The 25,717-nt window shown below is 34.9% G+C and overlaps 1 protein-coding gene across 1 annotated transcript in view; it reads right to left on the bottom strand.

The window, feature by feature from the left end:
• Positions 1-11,524: 11,524 nt before the first annotated feature.
• LOC150103259 (uncharacterized) overlaps positions 11,525-25,717 on the bottom strand; it is a 62,042-nt gene continuing 47,849 nt past the window's right edge. Inside the window, exons 7-8 of the mRNA XM_090398429.1 lie at positions 19,323-19,458; positions 11,525-11,745 (exon numbers count right to left, since the gene is read on the bottom strand). Coding sequence (XP_090254555.1) covers positions 11,575-11,745; positions 19,323-19,458 — 307 coding nt within the window. The 3' untranslated portion in view covers positions 11,525-11,574. The remainder of the gene's footprint in view (positions 11,746-19,322; positions 19,459-25,717) is intronic.

The following is a 25,717-nucleotide window of genomic DNA, read 5'->3' on the forward strand; positions in this document are numbered from 1 at the left end:
TATTTAAATTATGATGATGATAGGGAACTTCTGTTGTACAATAATGTTCGCTGGCTCAGCAGAAGTCAATTTTTAGAAAGATTTTTTGTATTAATTAACGACATAAAAATTTTTCTTGGTGAAAAAGGATATATTTATCCACAATTGAGTGATATAAGATGGTTGTTACACTTATCATTTTTAGTAGATTTTTGTACGAAATTAAGCAATTTAAATTTAGAGTTACAAGTTAGAGATAAAATTTAATTGGCATGTTAATTTCAATAAAAACTTTCCAACAATACTTTCTTTTATTAAAGAAAAATATAAATGACCGCGAATTTAGACATCTCCCATATTTATTAAAATTTTTTGAACAAAATCAAGAAATGCTTCGCTATGATTTAAAAGAATTTATTCGTGAAATAGAATTAGTTGAGGAAGAAATAAATTCAAGATTTAAAGATTTTAATAAAACTGAAATGATTGTATCTTTTATCAATAATCCATTTCAAGAAAACTTGAACATCACAGAAATTACACATAAAATTAGTGGGCTGTTTAATATAAACCAAGCTGAAGTAGAACTTGAGATAATAAACATTCAGAATAGTTCACATTTAAAATCAATAAACAATGAAGTCATTTGGAAGTATGCACATGAAAAATTCCCAATATTAACTGATATTGCGCGAAAAAATTCTGTCGTGTTTCGGATCGACATACTCGTCAGAATCCGCTTTTTCAAATATGACCGTCATAAAAAATCAATTAAGAAACCAGATTACAAATGATCATTTGGATGATTGTCTGCGATTAGCCACTTCTTCATATCAACTTGACTATGAAAATATTGCGAGGTCCAAACAATGCCAAATTTCACATTAACTTTTTTTTTTTTTTAATCAACCAGCATTTCCTGTAACTTGTGAGTTTGTAATCAATCTGTTTTTTTTTCTAACTTTGGTTTTCCAAAATAGAGAAATAAATATTTTATTCCAATATTTTTTTTGTTGTTGTATTAAAATAATTAAAAGTGATAAATAAATTTTTAAATACACAAATAAAGTTTTTAGTTGCTTATTTTTTTTTTTAAGTTGTTTATTTTTAGTTGTTTATTTGTGCGTAATCAGATATCAGGTTGGGGGAACGTGATCTATTAATATTTTTATTATTTTTTTTTTTTCCGGGCTACTCCGGGAGTCATTAGACTCATCGAGGGAGGCCTTAAACATCATGTCCACACAACTATACGACATTCTCACAGTATCTATCATACCTTGCCTTGAACTCGCTCACTGTCATAGCACCCACAAGAGACTCAGGCAGCTTATTCCACTCATTTACCACTCTAAAAGTAAAGAACCCAGCTCTAACACCACTGCTAACCACACTCTTGCCCAGCATCCATAGGTGTCCGCTAGTTCTCCCACCACCAGTCCTGATCTCAAAAATATCCTCTGAATTAATATTATAGAATCCTTTTAGCAATTTGAAGGTCTCAATCATGTCTCCCCTTTCCCGCCTATCAATCAGTTTCTGCAACCCACAAATCTTCAACCTGTTCTCATATGATTCATTCCATAGACCTGCTATCATCTTAGTCACTCGCCTCTGGATCCTCTCCACCTCCTCCCCATCAAGAAGGAACCGAGGTGACCAAATCTGGGCACAGTAGTCAAGATGAGGTCTTATTAAGGCTCGGTACAGAGGTACAATAACTTGCTTGTCTCTGCTCGTTAAGGTATTTTTCAACAACCAAGTCAGTTGATGAGCTGATTTAGCTACTTTCGCAATGTGCCCCCGAAACTTCATCTGCCTATCCACCAACACTCCCAAGTCCCAGGCCTCATCAATCTCTTGGAGTATAGTTCCACCCATGTGGTATACTGCTGCTAATCTTTTCACCCCAAAATGCATAACCTTGCATTTTGTCACATTAAATTGACATCCATTCTCCTTAGCCCAGAACTCCAATCTATCTAAGTCGTCCTGCAAGACTTTGACATCTTCTGCATTCACTATCGCCCTCCCCAACTTTGCATCATCAGAGAACAAATGAACTGTTCCACTTAGATCTTTCCCTATATCGTTAATGAACAAATTAAACAGCAGTGGTCCAAGAACAGAACCCTGCGGCACACCACTAGTCACAGGCCGTCCACTCCTGAATAAACCACTCTTTGATATCTCTCCATCAACCACCCACCTATCCATCTCACCAACCCTATATCCATTCCCATATGTTGTAGTTTACGGATTAGAATTCCATGTGGTATCCTGTCAAACGCCTTTGTCAGGTCCAGCAGTATCACTGTAAACCCATTTCCCTTATCCAGTTCAGCCTTCACCTTGTTATAAAACTTGAGCAAGTTACTCAGGAATAATCTACCCTTTACAAAGCCATGCTGTCCCCTGTACAGTATCTCATTTTCATCAATCCATTCTTGTATTTTTCACTTGACTACTTTCTCCAAAACCTTGACAACAACTCCTGATATGCTGATCGGTCGGTAATTTGCAACAATAGTCTTGGATCCTCCTTTATGCAGTGAAACTATTTCCCCCTCTTTCCACGCCTTCGGGACTAAACCAGACCTGCGACTCAGATTAAATAACATGGTCAAGGGCTCTGATAATTCCTTAGCCGCTTCACGCAAGACCCGTGCCGGTATACCATCTAATCCCACAGATGCATCCACATTAAGGTTCTGTAATAGACTATTCCCCTCCACTTCATTCATCACAATTCCCGTATAAACTAATGGCCCCTTCATTTGTTCAATGTCTCCACCTGGATGATATACTTTTGCAAAGTGCGTGCTCAGTAACTCCACTATATCGACTGGTTCAGTGACCTCCTTACCATCGTCATTCCTTAAAATCATTTTGCCATGTACGGTTTTTTTCTTGCTTGCATCATATTGAAAGAACTGTTTGGGATTCTCTTTTGCTTGCATAGCTAGTTTCCTTTCACAATCGGCTTTTGCTGTTTTTACCACACTCGTTACCCTTCTGGCCTGCACTTTATACCGTTCATGTGCCTGCAGGTCATCCCTTTCTTTGAATTCCCTCCACAGTTGTTTCTTTTTTTGCAGCTCAAGCTTAATGGTGTTATTCATCCATTTAACCCCTACTTGTTTTACTATTCGGACCCTAGGTATACAATCAGCCAAAACCTCCTGTAAATGCGCCTTGACCACTTCCCATGCTCTATCGACGTCCAGCCCTTGCAGCTGTACATGCCATGGTACTGATCCAAGCAATCTCCTAAGCTTGTCATATTTGCCAGCACGGTAATTCCACACATCATCATACGTATCAAGGATTTAGGCCTAGTATGGGCTGTTCCGGCCTTAGAAGTCATCGTTGAATCGTTTAAGAGGACGTTCTGGTTTTCTTTTTCCTAATGGCTTGTACTTTAAGGCTTGTTTTGGTAATCTTTCTGTTTTCATTCTTTGAACGTGTTCCATCCATCTATGTTTATATTTTTTAATTTTTTCAGTTACTGGTTCTTGGTTTAATTCTTTCATAATATCTTCGTTTCTTTTGTGATCAAATAGGGTATACTTTGCAGTTTTTCTCATAAACTTCATTTCTGCTGTTGTTAATCTTTGTTTGTCTTTTTGTTTTATTGTCCAGATTTCGCTTCCATACATTAAGACCAGCAGGGCTAATGTATTGTATACTTTTAGCCTGGTTATCCCTTTTAGCCTGGTTAAAAATCAATGCTTTATGCATGTTATTGGTGAGAGTGATCATAAGGTCTTGACCTGGGCGGTGGCTAAAGGTGTGGAATTTTTGATTAAGACAGGGTATATGTGGTAATTCCACATATACCCTGTCTTAATCAAAAATTCCACACCTTTAGCCAATTCCACATATACCCTGTCTTAATCAAAAATTCCACACCTTTAGCCACCTCCCAGGTCCTTATGATCACTCTCACCAATAAAGCATTGATTTTATCTATATAAGAGAGTAGATCGCCGAATAACTTTTTATAGAAAAGTAGTTCGCGTAGTAAAAAAAGGTTGAACACCACTGCCCTATAAGATAATAAAAGGTGTTAGTTTTTTATTTTCTACAATTATAATTCGGCTATCTGTATTTTATCTACAAATTTTAGAAATAAGCAAAAGTATGATGCTTGCTACAAGACATGGCTAAGTTGGCACATGCATAAAGCATTGATTTTATTTGTGTCATCACACTGTCGTAAATTTATAAATGAAGAGTTTGCATTTCAATTTTTGTTTGAAAGTGATCAAAAATGATTTCGGATTGTGTTGCTGTTAGCAATACTCCGAAAATCTTCATTATGACTTCAAAACGAGTTACTCACAATAGGGTATTATAAGGTCGATCGTGATCGATTTTAAGGATACCCCCCCCCCCCCCAAAAAAAAACACTTTTTGCTCGAGATTCAGCTTTAAAGAGAAAATCATTAGTAAATTACCTGTCTCATTCTCTCTCTCTCACACACTCACACGCAGTGTCTTGATACCCACGGGCAAGGACAACATGTCATTTGCCCTTCGACTGATTTTAATTTTAATTCTGCAAAAATCCCAGAATGTAAAACTCGGGAGATATTTTCATTCTATGAAACAGGCAAACCCGCCGGAGAACACATGCAGTGAAAAGACAATATTATAATAGGACTCATAGCCTTAGTTGCTTCTTCCTTCGCACACGCACATATGTATGAGAGCTGATTCAATATTGTTCGAATTCCATCAATGTCAGAAGGAACATTTATAAAGCCGTTATAACTGAAAGGAAGTTATTTGGTCTGATGTGGAAAGCGTTCTTCTCCCAGCAAAATAAACCAGAGAACATACATGTGAGAGACATGTATACTACGTCAGAACCTTCATTATTGTTGTTATTGTTATTTTATGATTACAATGAGGTAGCCTTTTACATTTTTCAGTCTTTCATGAACACAAATAGCTATATTTTTCATAGAACAGCGAACTGGGCTACTATTTTCCGCTAAACCAGGGATTGGGAACCTTTTTAGTATCAAGGGCGAAAATTGCTAATTTAAAAACTTCCGCGGGCGACTGGCAAATTGTATTTTCAATTTTTTTATTTTCAATAAACTAAAAATAAATAAATAAAAGCGCATGAATTTGATTAACTGAAATAGACTTGTTCTTTTGGGGCCTCATTATGATGTTGCGCCTAGGGCCTCAAAAAGTATAAATGCGGCCCTGTGTAAAAGCGGTTTTTTTTTCAATCAAGAGCATCGATTGAAAGCTCTTGATATGAGTGAGCAAAGAGGTCATTAGCTGATTGGGGCCTTGTAATTTCAAATTTAGATTATTAAAATAACTAGTAATATCTACTAAAAATGATAAATCAGTTTGAAACTTTTCATCCTCCAATTCTTTAATGGGACACCTTTAATGTCCAAGAAAATTTTCACTTCGTCTTTAAGTTCATAAAATCGCTTGAGCATTTGAGCTCTACTTAGCCACATAACTACACAATGGTACAATAAGTCCCCATATTCGGCTTCAAGATCTTGCAAAAATTCTTTGAATTCCCTGTTGTTCAACCCTTTACTTTTTATCAAATTAATCATATGCCAAAAAATCACATTAATCATATGATTCATATGGAAAATCTATGGCCTTTGTTACTACATTCATGATGCTGTTCATCTTGAGTGACTTTGCACATAGATTTTCCATATGAATGAAGCAGTGGCACACAATTAAAGTATTTGGGTTCAATTGATGTTTCTTAAATTCATTCTTAATCAGCGCCACGAGCCACATCAGCAAAGGGACGAATTGAAATAGACTCGCGGCCAAATTTCGCCCGCGGACGAGGGGTTCCCCACCCCTGCACTAAACGATGAACACGAGATGTTCACTATTTTTTATATAAGTCCCACTTTTCTACAATTACAGAGTGCTTTCTACTTTTAATTCGATACAGAGTTAAAATAAAACAAAGGTAGGGGGAGGAATGATTACAGGTCACTAGGCATTGTGTAGTTGTGTTGTTATACTTCTTTCTTTCCAACCTTCAATTTATCCATCTGGTAAAGCACAATGAATCCATTATTATAAGAGTATTTAAAAATATCATTTTTTTCAATATCAAATCGTTTTATAATAAATTTTATATTATTCTACAAAATTTTAGAAATGCATACGTGCAGCTTAAGAGCTACAGCTCATCCAGATTACAAAACGCAAAGATACAGATAGCTGTATACAGAAAAAAGTTGCAATATACAAAGTTAGTTTAATTTTGGGGGAGGAAAAAAATAAATAAAGAATAACAAAATACCACTTTTAAATTGTACACATAAGACAAGATCCTTGAACTCAACCAGTTGAAATCATTACCCTAATTGGATAATTATAATTATAATTATAATTATTTCGAGCAAATTTTCCTCATTTATTTAGAAAAATAAATATTATTGAATCAGATTCTTGTATTCGTTTGGGTGGGTTTCATGTCTTATTGATAAAGGTAGGGTAAATGAATATTTTTGTATATTTTAGTCTACTAAAGAAAGCCCCTTGTTTAATATTTAGGTATTCATTATTATTTTTACAAATAATTGTTACGCATAAATATCTAAGAGATACTATGTATAATGCGCTATGTTTATTGCACATTGTAATATCTATATATTTTTTAATTAGTTAAGATCTAAATTGCTTTGTGTCAAAACTTCGAATTTCGTACTTCAGTGTATTGCAAATCCATGCAGAATATATTTTTAACATTTCTAGATTTAAGAATCTATTCAAATAGTGAAGTCTATAAAAGTTAACGTAATCCGTAGTACGGATTCCATACTCTATCTACATCAGTGATGTGAGATTTCCAACTTAAATTACAATCCATTTCTGACTCTATTATGTTGATATTGATAATGTTGATATTAATGCCATCGTATCCTGAAGTTGCAGTTGTTTATAGTCGTAAAGGCTAGCTACAACAGTTTTGATTTCAATTTCACATTGAGGAAAATATAAGTGGAGTAGTCAATTCTTTTAGCAGTTAAGTCAATAGAGTAGTTTCATCCTTCCTTACAAGATTTTCTCTGATTGTGGCAAAATAATGATTAAATTCGTCAACTCAACTTCTTTATTCGTTTACTCATTTTTATTAATATCTTTAAGTGCAGGAAGAATTTATTTACCCACATCTTTTTTCATTAATCTATTCAAAAACTTCCTTTTTTTTAACTGTTTTAGTATTTTAGGAATTCATTTCTGTAGTACCGTTTATACTTTCTTTTAATTTATGGTTTATTAGATTCAAATTAAAATTATGCGTTTCACTACCATGTGTTATATTCGAAAGCATGCAATTATCGAATACTGTATATATATTTTAAAAGACAGATTGGAATGTTCCCTTTGAGTTTTTACGGTGTTTTCCAAAGACTGCAAAACCAAATATGAGAATACTTCTTACATTTATATGCAATATTTTTAGAGTACTTAAAGTGATGAAAGTGAAAAATTCCTTAGCTACTAAATCATAACACACTGAACATTTTTTAAAAATTGCATCACAATTATTGTTATTCTCATCAGTCATTATTGCTTGTAAGTTAGTCATCCATCATTATTTCTCGAAGTTTACAAGTTGCACACCTGATTCACCTTAATGCTACTCTCAAGCACGCCTGACTATAGCTATTCTCCATTGCACAAGAATACATTTTGTTCAGAAAGAAACATTTCAAGAGAATCTTTATTGTTAAAAAATATCATTTCTATCTAAGCTCATTTGAGACTAACATTTTTTGGTAGACTAAATCCAAAATGGAGTTATACAATTAACACATATAAGACAAAATAGTTAACTCCCATCCTTTGATGCATCATTATTCGTGATGCACAATCGAATAGGTCTTCATCTAATCTAACCTCTCCATTCCACTAAAACAATGAGCGTTCAAGAGATTTTCAATCTGACTTTCGTGACTTTCGAAGTGAACAAAAATATAATACCAGGATTGCTAAAGACATTCCCGTTGAAATGAAAATCTTCAACTGTTTGATTTTTATGCCACCAAAGTAATGCAAGCCTTATTATTCATATGAAAGCCAACTATTAATGAACTACTAATTATTCGAGATAAGGAAATAACGAATACAATATAAAACAAATTGACGTGAACTCAAGATGGAATCTTGGTTATTTTATGGTAACAAGGCATGTGTATCCCTGTGAAAATGACATTCGTATCAATAGTGCTGGGCCACCCAAAGAAAAAACCGTTCGAAATTCGATTCTAGTCGCCGGTCGGTTAACGAACTGATCGATTTCTGACACAGGCAAGTAGGGTTTTTTCCTCATGGATACTCGTGTTTTTCATCCCTTAACTGAAGAAAATCGACCTTCGCACTTACACTCATTCAGGCAATAATATATAGTTACGATTAGGAACCATGAGACGACGTCAGTTATCTTCCGTATTCTCTTGCAGGATGCCAATTAAAAATAACTGATAGTCATGTCCAGCTGTGTGAATGACTAAGAATGGAGACTGGCTGCCTGCTAGTCTTCAAAAGAGGACCTAAACAACCTCACCTATTTCATTTGAGAAATAAAAGGCATTGCCAGATTTATTTATTATTTAATTCATGGGGCTTCTTGACGCCTCGAGATCATTCATAATGTAAGTCAGAACTTTAATTCAGCTCGCCAAATTTCTCGTTTACCATGTGTTAGTGAAAAAGCTATCATAACGTTTTCATACCAGTTATGGCACACTTCTTAAATAACAGCCTTTCAAAGGAAAATTGAACATTGGCAATGAGAAACATATTTTTGGATTCGGTAACTTTATCTTTCATAAGTGCATAGCTTTAAGTGCACACTTAAAAGTAATAATGGATCATAAATCATTGCCTTTTGTAGCAACTCTAGTTTAATTATTCTACTGAAACAAAAATTGAAAAGGCTTGACATATTATAGCGTTCTTCCCAAATACTAATAAGTATTTGGGAAGACAGTGTAGACAAGAAAATATAAAACGGAACACTAACTTCTGTGTACTTATCAAATCTAAAATACACTGATCCCGATTAGATCTATAGAAACAAATCATAATGTGTTATATGTCTAAATGAAAGGCACTCGATACAACTTTTAATTTCATACCGAGAAAAGCATGAATTAAAATTCGGATTGTTGAGCGCAAATCTCACGAAATATTTCTAAATATTATATTTTGAAAAAAATGATCAAGAAAATCAAATTGCTTACTGTTTTGGTATATCTTCAGTTAAAATACACTTCGGCAAACAAACGCTATTCTGAAAAATAATATTTCTCAGTCAAACTAGTTAAAACAAATGTTCGGAAAATACAGCAGTTAATAAAGAAAAACATGTATTTCGCATTTTTGCAAAGCAATTAGTCACAATTAATCGGTCACAATTCGTTCTGTACTGTACTATACTGCATGCTGAGTTTGCCATCAGAGTTTCAAAATTTCGGTTTAGAAATGAATAATAAGTTTGGATTTAGATTCCAAAGTTGTATATAAACTATTTGAGCTACCTCTAATTCCCATTTACGAATTTCGTATACGCAACTTTTAGATGACGTCACCAAACAACACCAGGTTTTACTGAAGTATATTTTGCAAACAAATAGCAAAAGTCCGTAAAGTTTGTGAAATCTTTTATATATGTTTTATGTTACTAAGCATCAGTTGGGGAAAAAATTATATTATGGGGGAGGGGTGGGTACGTGGTTTTCCCTTTGGGTCGTTTCCGAGCGTTAGTGACTTTCTAGGCATTGCCCACAAAGTATTCCTGGTGAGTTTTTACAGATCGTTTACCATTGTTTTCCACCCCCACCCCCAATTTCCCGGGCTCGGGACCGGCATATTACTGGTCTATGTGTGTTCAAGGGGTTCGGTTTGCCTATTCTGGGAGACAAAAAAAAACCCAGAACAGGCAAACCGGGTGAGGAAAAAAAAACCCTACCTTCGTATGAGAGATCGACTAACTCACCTTTAATCGAAAGAGACCAAATAAAGGTTCCTCACGTCATTGACGGGAATCGAACCCAGGTCTTTCCAACTAAAGGGCTTCGTTTATGCTGACTGAACGACGGAGGCTCTATGGGGGGGGGGGGAATACAAATGTTTATTACATGCGTTTCACAGAATGTTTAAGCGCTCACTAGTTCTTTTGCTTCACCTATAAGTCCGCAAGTAGTCCATGAGCACAAAGAGGAAATACATGTCGAAATTAAATGCTGCAATAACTCTGTTCGGCTGATAGAATTTAATCATATTTGATATTTAGGATGGAAACAAAAAGATGTCCATGTGGTTATTATTGGTTTCAACGGCGAAATATTATTACAAAGTTTTGACAAAATGATTCGTACATATATTGTACTAATAAGTTCATACTGGACTTAATTTCATGGAGCTCAATAATTAAATAGCGCCTCATTGGAAGAACGATAAAACATGCTTCTTTCGATTAACTGAGGTTTTTTTTTTTTTTTTTTTTTTTTTTTTTTGTCCTGCAAATCGGCCAGAGTACGCAAATAGTGAGAACGGTGGAATTGTTCAGTGTTAAAAATCGTTTTGTCAAATATTTTTAATAATATTTCACCGTTTAAACCAATAATAACCACATGGATGTCTTTTTGTTTCCATCCTTTTTGCGGATTGTGTAGTACAGAAGCTTCCGCAGTGAAGATTCGGACTGCATGGAGATGTTTTGTAATAATAACATTGGCCGAATGTAAATAAACAAGATTTCATATTAAGCATTGAAGTTTGTCACGTTATTTCAATTTTGAGTTCAATCGGATGGTATACAACCGGTATTGTATGTAAACCGTTATGGAAGAACACTTCACATCCAATGTTCATTTAACATAATGGTTCACAACAGTTAGACTCTAATTCGTTGTTAAACCAATCACAGGGTTCAGAATCTTTACTTTACATCATGTATTTGCCTAGACGAAAAGTCCTAATTTTCGGGGTGGGGGGGATGAAATCATCTAGCACCGTATGAGACCTGTTAAGTCGCTTTCAACCGAAAAGCTCTGAAAAAAGATTTTTTTTTTTGCGTTTTTGCTGAGATATAAGTTTATTATCATGGAAAGAACAATGACAAACGACAATTTTTAGAATTAACCCCAAAACATTGTCTTTTTCGCGTGATTAATGTTCCAACAGAACATGTGCCTCCTTTGATAAAATTCGGTTGATACGAATGAGATGGAGCAACATGGACCTATTCATTTCGAAGAAAGATTCAAATAGAAATTGGTAGAAGCAATTACCTTGCCTCAGGATATTGTATGAGCCAAGATGATTAATATGATATCATATCATTAAGTATAGGAGATGTGGGAAAAAATCCACAACCACACATACATTATACATATAACTAACATTAACATTTATTATAATTTGTACGATATTGTTCAATTTATATAAACAGTGCCACGATCGTTAAATATCCGTTCGCGATCAACATTAAGGTTTATTACTACATATTTTGTATTGCTTCACATTTAACAGCATTGGAATTTTAACTACTCATAATGTTACCACCCCATTCCTTCAGTGGGTTTTATCGTATGTATCTTTATTTTTGTATCCTTGAACGTATCCAGTGTTTTCTACAGTGTCTGTTCCTTCGATACCTTTTCCTTTACCTGTTTCATCGGATCTTCCAGTATATCTGCTGGAAGGTTTACTCAGCCGTTCGACAACGTCCATTTTCAATGGTTTCTATTTTAATAAAAAAATAAAATAAAATAGACTTATTATAGATAATTCCTGATCAAAAGAAGTTTCAGTACATGAGACATTTGAACATTTTTAGCATCGAGGATAAAGCCATACCTATGTTTCTTTATCATTCTTCAGAAATTATTAGATTAATATTAAAACGAAAACGTAGAAAATATTCTTTTGTATAATTTATATTCTGCAAAACGTTGTTTGATAGGCATTGATATAATATATATCAATGATCCTCTATATATAATGTTATAATACTACAAACATCGAAATAACCTTATATAATACTACATAACCTAATATAATACTACAAACATCGAAGTAATACCATATCTTATGTATATAAGATATAGTATTACTCAATGTGTTTCTATACATTGCAGAACTTAGTAAATATAAAGCCTATGGTACAAAATTAAATTATCAGCTTTGGTTGCGGTGAGGTATGAATATATTTAAGGACTAACAATGACACTACAGACCATTTATTACTGAACTGCATATTTTCATTTTAGCATCGACGTCCTTTGTTCACTGTTAATTTTAGGAAGACACTCGAGAGATGAGATGTGAAAAATTTTCATTTCCAAAATATTTTTCTTGGATTCTTTGCTACAATCCCCCCCCCCCCCTCACAATTTTCTTAAGATTTGGTTCACTCTCGATTGAATAACGACTACTCATCATCATCGTAATCATTCTAAAGGTCTGTATTATTATGATGAAGTTCTTTCTTTCAAGTCTCTCTATCGTCAACTTTTCTCTTCATTTTCTTATAACTTCTTGACTGATTGAAGTACGTCTTCTAATAATGCAGATTCATCTTCTTTTCCACGTTATCTTTTTTTACTTTGCAATCCATTTGTTATGCGTCCGTACATGTCTCAAGAACATAATCTTCCTTTCTATGACTATCTTCTTCATCACTCTGTACTCTTTTATTTTGAGTAAAAAAAAAAAAGACCTTCCCAGGTCTTTCCAACCAAAAGACATCGTTGAAACCGACTGAACTATAGAGGGTCTTTTTTTTTACTCAAAATAAAAGAGTACAGAGTGATGAAGAAGACAGTCATAGGAAGAAAGATTATGTTCTTGAGAAAAGAACATAATCTTGGCGAGTTCTTGGCAAGAAGAACATACAATTGACAACCATAGTACACCATGCAGATGAAATAAAGTACATCATTAATTAAACCGCAGATTTCGGAGCATTGATTAGTTTATCAAGAAGCCAAGTTACCTGTCCGTGACAGGCCATTGAGCCTAACACTAATGGAAAATGGAATGGGGGAAGGAATCAGCTAACGCCTTTTATTCCCTAAAGGGAATAGGCGAGGATTTCATTCCCCCTCTCCAATTTACTCCTCGTAACACTTTCTTCTGTTTTAATAATCCAAATTTCACAACCATATCAGAATACACTCCGTACATATATTTATACACATCTTTTTTCTTGTGTCTTCACTTATCTTGTTTGTAATACATGATCTCTTATTTTTCTATAGTAGCTCTTTGTGTAACTTCCATATTCCATCTTCTTGAATAGTCCCTTCGCGTATATAAATGAGTTTAGTTGCTCAATAATCTTACATCTAATCACTATGTCTATCTTATTTTGTTCTTTAGAACACGTTACCATTATTTTAATTTTTCTACAATTATAGTAAATCTATACGCAAATAAAACATGTTCTGTCCTAAATAATATCTTTTTTAAATCCTGCTAATACTCACTTAAAACAGTTATATCATCAGTAAAACGTATCATATCTGCAATTACTTAAATTTTTACCTCCTTCATTCCATGGTTTATGGAATGAAGGAGGAAATTCATGGCGGAAATTATTCCTTCTTAGCCTCATGGGTTAAGAAGGAATTACTACGTCCGTACCAATCGTTTTGCCAATAAAAAAATTTTAAAAAATTCGTTAAAAAATCCCGAATCTAAGACTGGTTCAAAAATAAAAATGATCACTACAGCATTTGACCAAATATCTCATTATAATAATTTATTTTAACTGTTTACATAAAATTGAGTTTCTTACTTAAGTTCTTACTTTCATTGTATTGTCTATATACAGTTTAAAAAGTAAAGGCAACAGTGATAAGCAATCCTGTCCTACATCTTTTTTACTTTTACAGATGCGTCATTTCTCTGTATTCTTATCTTGATTCTCTGGTTGGCTTATAACTTCTTAATTAGGCTTCTATCTCTCCAGCCGATTTCAATGTCTTTCATTACTTCAAAAAAGCTTGTTCAATTGAACATTATCGAATGCCTTTTCCAAATTATAATTATACATTTACCTATATCATGTATATCTCAAGAAAGAGAATAATTTCTTTTTTTTTTTTCCATTTTAAATGAAATAAGCGATCGGACAGTTGCAGTCAATCATGCAAAAGATACGGTTCGATCGAAATATCATTCTTTTATAGTGGTATCATTCATTATCTCAAGAATCAAACCTAGTCGTTTCTTGCATATGTGCTTTAGGCATAATTTTGTTTTGCTTATTTTTTTATATATTTTATATCAATTCTACCAATAACTCCTAATTTTCATTAAATCCTATCAGGCTAAGAAGGAATTATTATGTCCGTACCAATCGTTTTGCCAACAAAAAAATTAAAAAAAAATCATTAAACAATCTCGAGCCTAAGTCTGGTTCAGAAATAAAAATGATCACTACAGCCATTTGACCAAATATCTCATTATAATAATTTCTTTTAACTGTTTACATAAAATTCAATTTCATTTTGAAATTGATCAGATATGCATTTTCTATTGGAGACATTTTTTTTTTTTGCTTTCATGAGGTCTCATTACATGGAGAATTATACTCATTACATGGAGAATTATACTCATTATACTCATTACACGGAGAATAAAGTACGGATAATTGCACAACAATAATAGGCTGTGGAAGCAAATGATAAAGTCAGAATAAAGCCTTCTATAACGTATCATTATTTCCTTTCTCTAATTGAAGCAGTTTTACTTTATCTAACAATCTGCGGAGCATTACAGGAGATGGCTAAGCAAGACGAATTCTAAATTTATATTTCGTACGAAACCAACAACATTGATGAATGTATTCACCCAGGCGCTTTGCCGTCATTGGTTTAAATAATAGCAGCTTTTCTGTGTCTCGTAGAATTTTCTAACCAGATAGTTTTCATATTTTACATGAGGTCTCATGATGTCTTATTAACAAAGTTACAATAGTCTGATTATTCTACTGAAAGATGGTACGTTTATAAAAAATATGAAGGTTAAGAAATCATTTTGTTTTACTAAATTCTACCACTGCAAATGGTCAAAGGAAAAACAAATCGAAATAATTCGAAATTTTAATAGAAATTTTCATTATGTTGTTATTTGGAATTATTGTCAAAGCAATTATGAGTCCAGTGTATTATGCCTGATGTGTGTGGGTGCGTGTGTGTGTTAATTAAATTTCATCTAGTTAACTCGTTCTTTTTTTTCTTTTGTTCTAAAGCCTTCTTACGTTCATTGAATTCCATCTCGCTAGAGCAGAGTTGTAATTTCCACACGTAGGGGGGTTCCGTTGCACTTCTTCAAATGGTCAGAGAGAAAAGAGAGAAACTAGAATAGCTTAACAGACGTTTGTATGGATCCCAAATACTAAATTGCAAGAAAATGCGCCCAAAATTTGTCCAAGAACTGACGAACTAAAGGACGGAACAATAAATCTAATGGGTGCTTAATGCACTTTGCGAAAGTACCTAAAACGCTGTTAGTGACTTACGAAAACACACACACACACACACACACACACACACACACACACACACACACACACACACACACACACACACACACACACACACACACACACACACACACACACACACACACACACACACACACACATCAGGCATAATACACTGTAAACAACTATAATTTAACATTAATTTTAATTCCTTTCCATGTTTCTTTTCGTGTTAGGCCCAATGGCCTGTCGAAACCAAATAACTTGGCTTCTTAGAAACCTGACTGCTGTTAATATAATAAATGTTCGAAATGGCTACCGACACATGGGATATACATCTTGATTGTTCGACTATGGTAAGTCATTTAAGAATTGCAGTATCATGAATGTGTCCTGAAGCGTTAAAAAAAGCGCTTACATAGTTCTCTTGTTCACCTTGGATTCATAAACCATATATTTCATATAACTTAAAACCTACAAATCTAAAAAAAAAAAAAAAAAAGCTGAGATCTGATCACACTATGTCAATTTTGCAATTTCCTATGGTGGATCATTTAGGACAGTGGTTTCACACTTCATTGTTTATTTTCGAGCCCCCCTCCCCTCCTAATGTACGAGATATTCCATCCACTTTTTTCAATACAATATAGCATTATTAAACAGTTGCAACTTCCTTGATTATTTCGTTAACATCATTACACTAAGTTATCATTATGGTTATGATTGCAGTCATTACGTAATCCAAATTTGATTTCGTTTAACGTCTAAGATTGTTATCAAATTCTCAGATGCCCAATATTCGGCACATCCAGGTTGTATGTCTTACTTCCATTTTTGTTAGGTCACTACTCTATCCCACTCTTCTCAATATTTGATTAGATTTGAATAGCTGTGGACTGTTTTGTCGTGGCAGCAAACCTGTGGTGAAATTTTCGAAAAGAATTCTTCAACTCACAGTTGAAAAGATAAGGGACATTTTTGAAATTTGACATACGAAATTAAAAGATACACTACATTTAATTTTGTTTATAAATAAATATCTTTACTTATTCGTTTTATATTTACCTTGCTCATCCCCTGATAGAAAATAGGATACACTCGTATTACTGAAATTCACATGGATTATTATTGATGGTGAGGAAAGGACGTTGTGTTTGCTTTGTATAAAAACATTAGCTGCATGTAGTATGAAACCCAATAAACCAAGATGGCATCTTCGAAGTGTGCATGCAAAATACGTTGGCAAACCCAGAAAAAGTTTTAAATTCTTTCAAGGAAAACTTAGAAGCTCTTAATAAGAAAAATAGACTTTTTAAAGCGGAAGAAGAAGTAAGAAAAAATAGAAAGCGGGAAGCATCTCTTTAAAAAATGCGAAACCATCGAGTTAGAGAGTTTATTCAGAGGAACTTCAGATAATACGGAATAGCTTAAATGATAAGATATAACCCAAAATGTTTCGCCTAAATTTCTGTTTACGAATTTCCGTTATTTCTAATGTATTTCTTTTCATTCAAAGATTTTCAAAAATACAATTTTTGGGAGGAGAGCGTATGTGGAATACTTTTTTTCATCCAAAACAATAAGCTATGTGCTTTTATGAAGTAAAACTGACAAAATAATAATAATAATAATAATAATAATAATAATAATAATAATAATAATAATAATAATAATAATAATAATAATAATAATAATAATAATAATAATCCTATGAAAACTAACTAAAGTCTACTTTCAAAAGTCATACACTTAAGTGTTTCTACTCCAGCCAAAATACCAACTATTCTATATTAAATATTACGCATGAAATATCAACTATTCCATTATCCCTGCATTCCCATTTCGAAATTATGAGTGACGTAGCCGCGAACTGAGAGTCAAAAAAAAAGTGAAACTAGACTGAAATGAAACTCAGTCTTCGTTCTATACATAGCCAAAAGCAATTAAGGGTATGTGGAATACAGTCGAGATATCAAAGAGACAGAAGCTCCAACAAGGCATAGAATTCCTCGCAGGCAGAGAAGGTGGGTGGGTGAGGATAAAGGAGTTAACAGTTCCATTGTAGTCCTGTTAGCTGCGACACTTTATAGATGAGAAACCATGATATTCCTTATTACCCGAAGTTCCTCTACTGAGTAACGTCCCAAATGAAATGTAGGGAATCCATAAATATGCACTATCAGCCTACTAGTACTAGAAATACTCTCCTTATACCTACCACTCATGTTCAAGAAGTAATGTCTCTAAGAAAGCCATCATTTCATTTAAGAAATGTGCAGCATGTCACCTGTTAAATATTCAGAGTTGGACTGGGTTGGATTAGAGTAGGTTGTTTTATATTACCGCTAAAGCAATTAAAACATGAAGCCAGTGTATTTAGGTGTTAATTGAGTGTATTCTATTAACCACTTTGCCTGTTTTACGGAACGAAAAATCTGAGTTTCAGAAAGAGAAATGTCCTCTACCTGAGTACGAGACTTTCTAAAGAACTTTCAGTTGAAAAGCCTTTCTAAAGGTCTTAAACTTTGTGACCTAAACGGATTGGAGCCTAAGTCTTTCCAACAAAAGAGTATCATAGATACCAAATGAGTTTACGGAGGCTTCCTACACATTCAGATGTTACGGAAGATAAACATACAGTCAAATTACATGGTCACAGAAGAACGCTACTGCCAATTATTTTCTGTTGGTCCATTGGAATTGTTATCATAAGACTATAAATGGCAGCTTTTAGTGTTATCGACTCCATCGGAAGTAAAAAGTAGCTCGTCGAATAAAATATAATAGTACAGACAGAATGTATACCAAAGGAAGAATTCCAATCTATTCATGTCGCTAAGGTCAAAATAATGAAATTCATGAGGTACAATATACACATTTCTTCATGAGTTTCCAGTTCAGTTGGTATCGTCGATGCACTTCAATGGTACGACTTGCGTTTGAATCCCGTGTAGGACGCGAAGAACCTTTATAAGCGATTTTCAACTGAAGATGAGTTAGCCGGTCACACACACACACACACACACACACACACACACACACACACACACACACACACACACACACACACACACACACACACACACACACACACACACACACACACACACACACACACACACACACACACACACACACACACACACACACACACACACACACACACACACACACACACACACACACACACACAACACACACACAGTTTACAGAACACAGTAAAGTAGACAATGCAGATAGGTTTAACTGCCCGCTGTATCAGGTTTCTTAGAAGCCAAGTTGCCTGTCCATGACAGACCATTGAAACAGACGAAAAGGGAGGCTATTTATTCATTCTATAACATTTTACCAAGATTGTAATTCATCTGACATGGAAGTGGAAGGAAGTTCTGTAGTTATTACGTGGACTGCGTTGTGCCATTTAAATAATGTTTTCTCTTCATTCAGGAGTCAAAGGCGTACTTACTCGGAGTAAGCTACCTGCTCGCAACTAGCAACAAACATTACTAATCACATGTAGAAGTGCTCTTTCTCCAGATATTCTCTCCGATATTCTTCAGCCAGGAATTGCAAGTCATTACAGAACAAATAAAATGCATATTTGCGTATTCTTCACTGAAATGTATAAACGCATGTTCATAGTTACTGCAATGGATTTTCATACGGAAAATGCGTAACAAATTTTCTCAGCACCGAACTTCCATACTACTCTCAAAAAATATTAGGAGAGTATACCCACATATAATCTAGATAATACCTTTTATATTATGTATACTACTCTCCTAAATACTTTCCGAGAGTAATGCATAAAGTATATATAAATACTTACAGTGATCTTGCTGCTTTCCCCAGGAGGACCGCAGTTGACAAGTTTATACTTTAAGACTCCTTTATAAAAAGATTTAGAACGGCATATGTCGTCGAGAAACTCCTCATATTCCTTGAAAGACATATGTTTTCTGCTTCTATAAAAGATAGTCGAGTAGCATTTGTGATATCTGTTGCTAATAACTGAAACTGCTGAACCCATACTAAAGATTTAACATATATCTTATTTCAAAATGGGCTGTTTATAAAATAAAGTTTATAGAAAAGTAACTATCATTGGTACAGCTATACTGGACAATTTTGTTTTAATAAAGACGAATCATTGGAACAAATATATTATTCATTTTTCTATTAGGATTACTACTATTCAAAAGTAATATAGAGCTCATAAGAGAGAACTATAAAAATAAAGTATTTTCCAATAATATATGTTTTGATATATTTCGCAGTTGTATTCTTCCTTATTATAGATGGCTACATAATGACACATATGTTCGAGGTTGTAGGAATAACATTGGATATTTCCACTGATCGACTTTTAGCTACTCTCTTCATATCAGTGTTTTCCATTTAATCTGAAATGAAAAGGAAACTAGTATTCGTCCCGTTATTACTAATAGCCTTTCATTAGTCCTTTATAATAATTACCTGCACTTTGTTGGATAGAGTTCTTCTTCTTCTTCTCTTCAGATACTAGGCCTAGTGGCCTGTTACGGAGCTACCTTTAGCCCTTCTAAATCGTACCCGTCCCGTGGATAAGGTGGCTAGCCCTACACCTCGGGACACAGTCAACTGGGCGATGGCCAAGTGGGTACCGGACATTTGGGCGACAAAATAATAGATCAAATATGCAATGCTATTCTATTGATCTATTACCCGGTAAATTTAAATAATAGTTTTTTGAGAAACGAGTTAAAAAAACGATATAGACATAAAATTTGAAAACTCTCGCTTATATTTAAGTTTATTTTTATTGTGTAGAATTACGAAATTGTATGGACGTTATATTATTGAAATTTCCCATGCAAAAAATGAGTCAGCTAGTTAACAAATATTTTCGTTTATATCATAATGAGAATATTAATTTTTGGTCGTGAAAGTCATGCAACGTGGAGCCAAAGCATGAATGAGTTATTTATGAATGGCACATTTTTACTTTCTCCCCTTCTTTTTGCTCAAATTTCTGTTATTTTGGCTAGAAAGAATGGAGGTCCTTTTCTCCCTGTTTTGTATTGTTTACTACCTAATAAGATTCTTGAAACATACACAAAATTATTTTATATGACACATGAAATGTGGCCATTACTAGATCCCGAAAATATAAATGTTGATTTATGAAAATGCCATTCGTCAAGCTTTACGTATGGTATTTCCGCAAGCTACCATAAATGGTTGCTTTTTTCATCTCGTACAAAATCTTCGTAAGTAGCTTCATGCAAACTTTTAACCAGATACAATTCTCACGGGCAATTCGCTTTAAATTAAAAAAAGATCACTTTATTTGCTTTCGTTCCAGAACAAGATATTATTTACGCTATTTCTGAACTTCAGAATCATTTATCCAATGAATTTGAACCAATTTTAGAATGGTTTACCAACATAGGTCATCTAAGGAATAATAGAACCAGGGCTCTATTACATGGAAGCGATAGGACAAACAATTTTGCGGAAGCCTATCATCGAAAATTACAGTTGAGCTTTGGCAGCAGCACAAGTCATCCAAATTTATGGATTTTTATAAACGGACTACAAAAAATTAAAAAACATATGATGTTGATTATGAAAGAGCAGTAGCAGGTTATCAACATCAGCACAAACGTAGACGTTACGATGAAGTTGACCAAAGAATTTTGAAAAAAAAAAGTTATAAATTACGATAGGGAAAATATAATAGAATATTTACGTGGTATTGCATATAACTATAATATGAATTAATAAATTTAAAATAAAAATTTTGTTTTGAATTTCATATATTTTTTTGTTTCAATATATATATATATATATCTGTACACTGGAGATAAAGCGCACTATGTCCATTTTTTACTTCTGGTTGCCATGGGATGAAGACAATTAAGTGGTTTCGCTTAAAAGAAGAGAGTGTGAGGAATCGTTTTAGGGAGAGAGTGTTAGAGAGGATTTCGGATGGACTGGAAAGTGTACAAGATTGGTGGAAACATAATTCAAAAGTAATCCTGAGCTGTGCAATCGAGGTGCTTGGTGAGACATCTGGAAAGATTAGAGAGCAGAAGGAGGGTTGGTGGTGGAATAATGATGTACAAGTGGCAGTGACAGCTAAGAGGAAGGCAAAGCAGAAGTGGATTAGTCAAGAGTCGAAGAGGACAGAGAGGTGTACAAAGAGAGAAAGCAAGAAGCCAAGAGAGTTGTGGCACAGGCGAAGGCCATGGCATATCAAGATCTGTATGATCAATTAGAAATAAAGGAAGGACAGAGAAAAATTTACCAACTAGCGAAATGTAGAAATAAAGCAGCTAAGGACATCTTACATGTGAGGCAGATCAAAGATGCTGAAGGTAGAGTATTATGGAGGGATGTGGACATAAGAAACAGATGGAAAATATACTTTGAGGGACTTTTGAATGAGGAAAATGCAAAGACTCACAGAGGAGATGGGCAGCCTTCTGAGGGGATGGTGCAGAACATCAATAGAATGGAAGTGACGGAGGCCATGAAGAGGATGAGGAATGGAAAAGCGGTGGGCCCCGAGAGAATTCCAGTGGAGGCATGGAAGGCACTGGGGGAAGAGGGAATTGACCTGCTGTGGGACCTGTTCATGAAAGTTTGCCAACAGGAAAATATACCCGAGGAATGGAGGGAGAGTACTCTTGTTCCCATCTACAAGGGTAAATGGGATGCACAAGACTGTAAAAATTACAGAGGAATAAAGTTGATGTCCCACACAATGAAGATCCTAGAAAGGGTTCTTGATGGTAGATTGAGGGAGGAGGTGGAGATTGCAAAGGAACAATTTGGCTTCATGCCTGGTAGATCAACAACAGATGCTATCTTTGGGTTACGACAGATGATGGAAAAATATCGAGAGAAACAAAGGGAGCTACATCTGGTATTTATTGATCTGGAGAAAGCATACGATAGAATGCCAAGGCAAGAAGTCTGGAGGTGTCTCAGGGAGAAGAAGGTGCCGGAGAAATATGTCAGGTTGGTGCAGGAAATGTACAGAAATGTGAAGACAAGTGTTCGGACCTGTTTGGGACAGACAGAAAGTTTTCAAGTAACAGTTGGCTTGCATCAAGGGTCAGCATTAAGTCCGTTTCTGTTTAATATTGTGATGGAGGTGGTAACAGAGGAGGTGAGAGAAGATGCACCTTGGACAATGTTGTATGCAGATGACATCTTGCTGTGTGTAGATTCAAGAGAAGAAGCAGAAACTAAACTGGAAAGATGGAGAAAAGTACTGGAAGAGAGAGGTATGAGACTGAGCAGAAGTAAGACAGAGTATATGTGTTGCGCAGTGGGCGGTGGCCAGCAGACAGACCTGGAGCTGGAAGGAAATGTCATCAGGAAGGTGAGAGACTTTAGATACTTAGGTTCGACAGTGGAAGAAGATGGAGGAGGTGAGAAGGAAGTGGGATGCAGGATACAAGCAGGTTGGAGGAACTGGAGGGAGATGGCTGGAGTGTTATGCGATAAGAGGATGCCGATCACTCTGAAAGGCAAAATTTATAGGACAGTAGTGAGGCCAGCTATGACATATGCTATAGAAACTGTGGCCCTGAGGAAAAATAACATTAGCAGGATGGAAGTAGCAGAGATGAGAATGCTTAGGTGGATGTGCGGTGTGACCAGAAAGGATCATCTGAGAAATGACTATGTCAGGGGAACAGTGAAAGTTACGAACTTAGGAGCGAAAATACAGGAGGCAAGGTTGAGATGGTTTGGTCATGTGATGAGGAGGGAGGACGAATATGTGGGAAGATGGGTCATGCAGATGGATGTGCAAGGAAGGCGGAAGCGTGAGCGGCCAAAGAAGAGATGGAGGAAGCTGGTAGAAGAGGACTTGAAGATGAAGAACTTGGATGTGGTGACAGCCCAAGACAGGAAGGTGTGGAGGAGACTCATAACAAACAGTGACACCACTTAAGTGGGAGAAGCTGCAGAAGAAGAAGAAGAAGAAGATGTCCATTTTTTACGGAATAGAGTTTTAGGTATATTTTAATGTTTTGTTTCATGCTCTTTTCAGTTGTGCGAAGCACTATCTCCTGTGTGTAATAATAAGCGGATTATTATTACACACAGGAGATAGTGCTTCGCACAACTGAGAAGAGCGTGAAACAAAACATTAAAATATACCTAAAACTCAATTCCGTAAAAAAAAGTACATAGTGCCATTTACCTTCGGTCTACAGATATGCGACATGTGTAAATGCTATTTAAATTAAGGCGATATTAAATTCCACATTGTTTTAAAACCGAATAAGAAACTCAAAGATCGGAATCGGAGAGTTTCATGCCGAATATAGTAAACTATAAAAGTATCAGCGATTACTAGCGTGAGCTAATGCAAGTAGTCCTGGTACGTAGTACAAGCTCGAGCAACACGCAGCAAAGGTGGTAAAGTTCTGATCGCTATTCTTGGTATTTTCCATAATGTAAAAACACATTTCCTAGGAAATGTATGCTGTTATTACATTATGGTGGGAGGTCACTACCCAGACCGGTTTCAGCCTTTATTGAGGCTTCATCAGTGAGTAGCTAGACCAAAATTAATACCAAAGGGTATAGAGAAAAGAACTTATATACTCTGCTATATGAGTTGTCGAAAAGGTGCAACCCATTAAGTTACTTAAATATATAGAAAGAGCCAACAGGCTTCATTTCGGCGATATAAACATTATTTTATATTACAAAACTCGGCACAAAAACGTAGTACAAATTCGGGTGTGTTGCCCGAGTTTGTACTACGTACTAGGGCTACTTGCATTAGCTCACGCTAGTAATCGCCGATACTTTTATAGTTTACTATATTTGGCATGAAACTCTCTGATTCCGATCTTTGAGTTTCTTATTCGTTTTAAAACAATGTGGGATTTAATATCCCTTTAATTTAAATAATGTTTTATCGCCGAATTTAAATTTTTATCGCCAAAATGAAGCCTGTTGGCTCTTTATATTTAAGTAAAATGTGTAAAATCGTTTGTTAATTACAAAATAAAATTAATAAATGAATTAAAAAACTGTATTTTTTCTTTATTTTAATACTGTGCAATTATACCTTTTCATTTTTAAATCATTTTCGGACCACTCTTTTTAACAATCTCTTTCTTAAATGATCCTACAAATTTTGATATATGATATACCGTATTTGCGGCGTATAAGACGCACCGGCTAACAAGACGCACCCCTTTTTTGTACACATTTTTTAGGAAAAAAACTTTATCACTGAATATTATAACGAATTTACAGTATTCCAAATATAAAGTAATAAGTTTAATTTCAACAAATACCTAATCTAACTAGAAAAGAGCACCCACATTTAAATCTTCCTGTTTCCATGTTCATTAGCATACGATCGCACGTAGCTTGTATGATATTGTAGCAATGCGGACGTTTTTCATCCATAATTTGCCAAGAAATTTAGAGAAAAATTAACGGCAGATCTGTGAATTAACAGCTGTGATCGTTGATGACAGCGCATACGCATCCACTGAATTCTACGTAACTGGAATGCTCTCACACACCGCAAGAAAGCAAGAAAGAAATCGCGTAACTCGGAACGGAGAAAATTTCCAGAAATGAAAGCAATAAAAATCTGAGTATCGGCGTATAAGACGCACCCTGTTTTTCAGACCTATTTTGAAAGCAAAAAAGAGAGTCTTATACGCCAGCAAATACGGTAATTCTTCGAAAAAATATTTTTTTTAATTTATCGAAAATTAGAATATCGGAGGCAAATTCATGCAGGTAAGCTTAAGTCAGTGTAGATCGTTAAATCTGGATTATTATTATTTTTTTCAATTATGTGGAAATAACTCATAAATCACACTTCATAAGTCTCAACCATATTTATATTTATATATATTTTACCAATATTTACAAAAAATCCGCAAAATCGTATGCCAACTATGCGTACAAAAATTTGTAAGTTTCTGGCGCCCACATGACGGTCGTCTAGTTAACCGTCGCCCACCTGGCTATCGCCCAGTTGACCATTGCCAGTTGTCGTGTACGCTATGCCTACCGGTGTGTCCTATGTCTGTAGCTGCGTATGTTCAAAGAGCCGGTTTGCCTGCTTGCGGGAGGAAAAACCCCAAATAAATTGGGGAGAAAAACCCTGCAGTCCAGGTCCAAGACCAGCTAACTTGGCTATGTATGAAAAAGATCTTTAAGCTCCTCACGTCGACGACGGGAATCGAACCC

This window comes from Typopeltis vanoorti, chromosome 9 (genome assembly GCF_054136105.1).
Source record: "Typopeltis vanoorti isolate ZY-2024b chromosome 9, IOZ_Tvanoo_1.0, whole genome shotgun sequence".
Taxonomy (NCBI): domain Eukaryota; kingdom Metazoa; phylum Arthropoda; class Arachnida; order Uropygi; family Thelyphonidae; genus Typopeltis; species Typopeltis vanoorti.